General features: G+C 58.1%; 1 protein-coding gene across 1 annotated transcript in view; it reads right to left on the bottom strand.

The window, feature by feature from the left end:
- Nucleotides 1-6,453, bottom strand: part of LOC101632059 (chromosome unknown open reading frame, human C20orf85) — a 73,831-nt gene that overhangs the window by 41,703 nt on the left and 25,675 nt on the right. The window contains exon 7 of the mRNA XM_012728141.1: nt 4,693-4,890. Within this exon, the coding sequence (XP_012583595.1) occupies nt 4,693-4,890 (198 nt within the window). The remainder of the gene's footprint in view (nt 1-4,692; nt 4,891-6,453) is intronic.

Raw genomic sequence — 6,453 nt, 5'->3', positions numbered from 1 at the left:
GCCGGCCCCAGCTGGCCACGGCTCGGTTCCGCCCAGGCTCCGTCACCTTGGAACCTGTGGACACCCATACCCTCCGTGCCAGTGAGGCATGTGTCTTAGTTGGGGTTCCCCTTGAAGGAACCTGGGACAGACTTCGGGTGCAGTCAGTCATTTGGTGAACCCCAGAAGTTCGTGGAGGGGTACCAAGGGAGAGGCGGGGAAGGGCGACCAGAGAACAGAGTGATGCAGGGTCTGGGGGGGACCGCGGGGTCGGAACAGTCACGGGGGCAGGGAGGAGGACGCTGGTGCTGGGGGCTCTGGGAGCCCCTGCACCTGCCACAGCTCGGTGGAGGCACTGGGGCACCGTGCCGCCCGGGCTAACCCCCACTTCTGGGAGCTGACCTGCTTCTAGGAGGTACGCACAGCCGAGGGAGTCTCGGGCAGCCTGGGGAAGGGGGTACTGCTTTCAGATGATCGCACTGTGGCAAAGCCGAACAGAATCTGGGGTGTCGATGACCCCTAGTTGCGGCTAAGACGTGGCAGCCAGGACCTCGGCCCAGGAGCCTTCCTGCGTGCTGCGGGTCAGTGCTTGAAGCGGCGAGGCCGAAGGTTTCGTCCGTCTCACTCGCCTGTGTCCGCAGCAGTCTGTGGTAGGAGAGGCCAGTGGGCGTCGGCAGCCCTGGCACCCTCTGGAAAGTCGGTTGGTGTCCGCACAGAGATGTGCCCTGAGCATGCCCTGGTGGCCTGTGAGGCCGGTGCCACGGCCACCCTGACTTGAACACGACTCTGGCAGTCGGGAAGGCGGCAGGTGTGGACGACGAACGTTTTCTGGCCTTTGAAGCTGGTTCGGTTGTTCCGGGTCCTTCGTATTCCCGGGTGAGACTTGCATCCACCTGCCGTTTCCCCAGGGAGCGTGCGGGCTGCGACGAGGACTGCGTGGCTCACTGCTCGCTTGGCGGACGCGAGAAGCTCAGCACTGTGTAGCCCTTCCGCCCACGAGCGTCATGTCCATTTACCTGGTCTTCGCTGGTTTCCACAGAGTCTTGTTTTTGGTCCTAGACGCTGCCCGCCTTCTGCTCCCTTCACGAACGCGTCTTTTTGTCACTTCGTGCGTGCTTGTGGGTCCTCGGGTTTTCTCCTTGGACCTTTTGAACTTGCCAGAGGCTGGTGTCTGGCTGTTTGGAGGGAACGTGGCCAGGATTTCCTGCTTACCAGTTAGAGGAAAACCAGACGTGAGTCTTCCTCTGCTGCTGGCGCTCTTTGTTCCCTCTCTTGCCTAGCTGTCTCGGCCCAGGCTGCACACCTGGCCCTGCCACCTCTCTCCCGCCACCAGCGGGCTGTGACCAGCCGGGAGAACACCAGATGCCCCGTGGGCGCAGGGCGTGCCACTGGGATCCCATCTTCAGCCGGGGGCCTGGGCTTGTCTCTCAGGGAGGCCAGGGAGCTGGAGGAGGATTACTGCAGGACAGAGGCCTGGGGGCCGGGCGGAGCCTGGGCCAGCTGCCCTGTCCCAAGGGAGACACTTGGCAGAGTGTTGGTGGAGTCTCTTCCCTGTCCCCCCGGGGGTCCCTCCCTGGCCGGATCGACCCGCCCTGAGCAGCTGCGGCCGCCTGCAGCCCCGCGCTTTCACCTGCTGCCCCAGGGAGCCCAGTGCTCGGCCTCTCCCCGCGGTGGGTCCCGTCGTCCTCCCGCCCCCGGAGCCCGAGACCCACCCACGGGCCCTCTGCTCTGCCCACCCTGCCCTGCTCGATGCCTCAGGTCTGTGGTCTGTTGCATGTTTTTGCCTTTTTCTTGACTTTTTGCTCAGTTTCTGAACCGAGCAAATATCCTTCGGCTAGTGATTGGGCAAAAGATATCATTGTGTCATTGATAAACATCCTCCTCACTGATAAACACTTTCAGTAAAACATTCTGTTTGTAAACTGACACTTTGAAAAAAAAAAAGTTTATGGGCCATTTCCTTGTCGTGGTATTTCCTTGTTTGGCTGCATATATAAAATTCGCCCTTGAAAGTCCGCACCTGGGTGGTGTCCAGCAAATCCGTAAGATTGTGCAGCCACCGCGGTGTTCCAGAACTTCTCCACAACCTCCACTCCCCGCCCTCCACCTCTCCCAGCCCCTGACAATGCCAGGCTGTCAAGAGTCTGCTTTCTAGAGCAGGGCGTGTAAATAATTTCTGTGCTCTATGGTCTTTCGCATCTGCCTTGTTCTCTCTACAAGTTCCAAGGCTCAGCCATGCGGTTTGACACATCAGTGACTTGTTCCTTATGCAGCTGCCTCCCCCCCATAGAGGCACGTGACCCTTGTGCGTCATCACCAGGGGTGGCGTGCGACTTGTTCCTACCCTTCCCATGGGTGTGTGTGTGCAGCAGCTGTGTTGGCCTCTATTGCAGGTCTCTGAAATGCAGCTAAGAGTGGGTGACCTGGTTGCTTAACAAATTGTTTCCCAAGGGACCCCGCTGCTTTAATTTCACTTTTTTACTAGTGGTGAGAAGGGCACACTTTCTCCTCTCCTCACCCACTCTGATCCTCAGGCTGAGACAGCCCTGCTGTGTATGGAATAGCCCAGAGCTGGGTGGCTTTGCCTCTCCCTGGCGCCGAGAGCTGCTGACCACCTCCCCACGCGTTTTGGTTGTCTGTATGACCTCCCTGGAGATTTGTCTGTGCAGACCCGGCTTTTAATCAGTTTTCTTCACCATTGAGTGACAAGGATAGTCCCCATCCAAGACCCTTGTCAGACATGTGGATTGCAGATATTTTCTCACATTCGGTAGGATTTTTTTCCCCTCATTTTTGATGGCGTCTGCTGCAACATTAATGTTTCATCACTTTTTTTTTTTTAAAGATTTATTTATTTATTCATACAGAACTGGGGTACAGGCCAGAGATGCGGAGGGTGAGAGGATTCACCAGGGACAGAGTGGGGAGCAGAACAGGCAGATTGATGAAGTACACTGCTGAGGGGAGCAGCGGGCGGGTCAGGAGAGGTCTGCCTCGCCATGTGGATCTCCTCCGGGGCAGCCAGGGACTGAACTCATGCGAAAGTGGCTGAAGTTTCTTAGTGCAGTGCTTTAACCTGCTGCGCCACCAGGAAGGGCCCTGTTTCATCACTTTTGATGAAGTACAATGTATCTATTTTTTGGTTGTTTCTGCTTCAGCTGTTACATCCAATCAACCATTTCCCAACCAAGGCCAGATGTTGAGTCAGTAGATCAGCTTGTCCTTTTTTTTTAAAGATTTATTTATTTGTGCACACAGAACAGGGGTATAGGCCAGAGGCTCAGGGGTGGTGAGAGGCTTCACCAGAGACAGAGTGGGGAGCAGAACAGGCAGATCTATGAAGTACACTGCTGAGGGGAGCAGCGGGCGGGTCAGGAGAGGTCTGCCGCGCCCTGTGGTCACCTCCGGGGCAGGCGGGGATCGAACTCATGTGGAAGCGGCTTTTAGATTCTCAGTGCTGTGCTTTAACCCGCTGCACCACCAGGGAGGGCCCAGTTTGTCCTTTTAACAGCACTGTTTTCTGAATCCTGGACTCGGCACATTGCCCATTTCGGTCCTCTTTGATTTCTTTCAGCCACGTTTTCTAGTTTCCACTGTACATGTCCTGTCTTCTTTTGTTAAATGTATCCCAAAGTACTTTATTGTATAGACGGACTCACTTTCTTACCTCATCTTGGAGTGTTCCTTTGTAGAGCGACAGCCTGTTCTTGTGTTATCTTGTACCCTGCAGTCTTTCTGAGCGTGTTGGCTCTAAGGGTCAGTCTGTGGGATCCCTGGGACTTTCTGTCATGTCATATTTAAGCAGAGGCTCCACCTCTTCCTATTCCTCTTGATGTCTCTAATTTCCTTTTCTTGCCTAATCGCATGGGGAGAACGTCCAGTAGGATGTTGAACAGTGTGGCCAGCGGTGAGGGGAAGCTGCCGTGACTTTGGCAGGTGCTTTTTCTGCACCTGACATGCTCGTGCATTTTGCCTCTCAACCCACCACTATCCTGTATGCCCTGTTGGCCCTGTGTGGCCGCCGGCGTCTCTGCTCGGTCATCCGGCTGGTGAGCCAGCGCTTGGGTGGAGATGTCCCTAGTGCTGGGGACAAGCACGCCACATGACTTTGGTGGGGCACAGCTTCAACACTCGGGCAGGGCGAAGCTAGTCGGTTATTTCGAATCAGTTTGGGGCAATGCCTGGGCTTTATGTAGTGACAAGGTCTGAGGTCAGATAAAGCAGGCCTGGCAGGCAGAGCCCTCCAGGGGCCGCCAGGCAGGCTGTTCTCTGGCAGTGGGGTCTTGACGGAGCCCAGCCGCCCTCTGGCTTTGGCGCCAGCGGAGGGCGCTGCGTCCCGCTGCGGCTGCGGGTGTTGTGTTCGAAGGCTAACTGAGCTGGAAGGAGGGGATGGGAACCGCCGGTCGGTCAGCGCCGAGACTTCGTATTCGCACTGGGCTTCCGTCGTTTTTCTTGGATTCATACACTCTAGGTGGCTTTAAGTCGCTGATTAATTTCTATAGAGTTCTGAAAGTCAACGCTGGCGTTTTTGCCAGTCTTGTCTTAACTTCTAGGGCACCGAGAAGTTTCAGATGTCTCTACTCTTCCACTTATACTGAGTCCCTATGGTTCCTTTTTATTCATTCGAAATGAATCTGAATAGCATTTTGCGGTGGTTATATAAAATTCCTCCTTTTCATTATTTAGGGAAGCCAGTCCGAGACGGCCACGTACTGTCTGAGCCCCACGAAGATGGCGAAGGCCAGTGGCCGCCGGCGCTTGGAGGGGGGCTGGGGCGGGAGTGCAGGGGCGACGCGCGGGGAGATTTTAGGGTGGTGAGAGATTTCGTTAGGCGTTGCGGTGAAGAGCGCATGCGGCTGTGCTGAGGCTCGCAGGGGGTACAGCACGGTGGCCCCAAGCGGGAGCCGTGCCCTAGGTGATGATACCGTCGCATCGTGATTCGCCAGAAGCGTGGCCCTATGCGAGAGGGTGCTAGTGCTGAGCTTGGGGGCGGGGAGGCCGGTCCCCCCGTGCTTTCTGCTCCGTTTTTCTGTGAGTCTGAGACTGATTTAAAAAATCAGACCCATTGAAAACTGTAAGAGGTGAGTTGAGATGAGCCGGTGTGTATGAGAGAGTGAGGGTGCAAGAACGTCAGAAGTCACGTGGGGGCCTGAGGCCCGGAGTTGGGACGCGTGATGGCACCTTCACCGCAGGTCTCCGCTGAGCGGGTGTGGACAAGGGGCAGGACACACAGGCAAGGGCGTCTTTACTAACGACGTGACTCTCATTGGTCTGTCTTGCTGCTCCAGGTACCAGGCGGTGAGTCTTCTCTGCTTTGATGGTTAAGAGTAACGTGGGGGGGCTCCCTGGTGGCGCAGGGGCTTAGGCCCCAGCACTGTGAAGCTGTCTGCAGCCACTGCAGCGTGAGTTCGATCCCCGGCCAGGGAGGTGACGCCAGGGCGCAGCAGACCTCTCCTGTCTGCCCGCTCGCCCTCAGCCGTGGGCCTCTGTGGATCCGCCTGTTCTGCTCCCCACTCTGTCTCTGGGAAGTTCTGTCGCTCTCCCTACACCTCTGGCTTGAACCCCAGTTCTTGTCTGCATAAGTAAATAAAATAAATCTTAACAAAAAGAAGAGTAACTTGGGAAGAAACAGACCAGTGAAAGACTCAGACACGAATAGACGCTCAAGCTGCCCCGGTTGGTGAGGAGCTTGGGGCGGTGCGGGAGCAGTGAGAATGCTGGGGTGCTGGGGAGCTGTCAGGACAGTGACCCAAACACTGGGAGCGCTTCAACTTACAGGGATGGCCGCACCCGCTGGCACCGGCTGGCTCCGCCTCGTTCCTGGCACCCCGACAGCCGGCCTGGTAGCTGGGGGTGCCCACGACCTGGAGGCCCTGGGCGTCTTGCTTTCGTCCCTTGGTGGCTGGGCTCGTGCTGGGTTTTGCTCAGAACCCAGCAGAGCAGGGACCCAGGGGAGCTCTGGGCTCCTCACGTGGAGGTGCAGGGCAGTGGAGCGCTGGCCGAGGGCAGGCGGGCTGGGAGACGTGTCCCCAGGTCACGGGGCGTTGTCCCTTGGGAGTGTGGCGTCCAGGGGCTGCGTCCCCGGCCTGCCCTGTGACGCACGGAATGGGGCTGGGCAGGTGCTCGGCCAACCCCTCAGGCCCTTGGCCCCCCTTTTGGGTGCGGGCAGCAGTGAGGTGGCCTTGGTTCATGGCGGGCCCCGCTCGCTAGCGTGTCACCTGCTGACAGCCGGCCTGCAGCAAATGCTGAAGGAAGCGAGAGGCGAGGGAGGCAGGAGAACAGGTTGCCTGGCCACGGAGGGGCCTGGCCCCGGGGCCTGCTGCTGCGCCCCTTTCCTCAGCGGAGGCCGCCCGCCGTCCCCGGCTGTCTGCCGCAGCGGGAGAGACGGCGGGGCGTTGCGGGGGCTGGCGGGGCTGCGTCGCCTCATCCCTCAGCCTGAGCCGCTCGGAAGAGGCCGAGCGGGAACTCTGCTCC

The sequence above is a fragment of the Condylura cristata genome, unplaced genomic scaffold (assembly GCF_000260355.1).
Source record: "Condylura cristata isolate star-nosed mole 26May11 unplaced genomic scaffold, ConCri1.0 scaffold00022, whole genome shotgun sequence".
In the NCBI taxonomy this organism is placed as follows: Eukaryota; Metazoa; Chordata; class Mammalia; order Eulipotyphla; family Talpidae; genus Condylura; species Condylura cristata.
The sequence above is the reverse complement of the archived record's forward strand: the minus strand, read 5'-3'. Positions and strand labels throughout refer to the sequence as shown.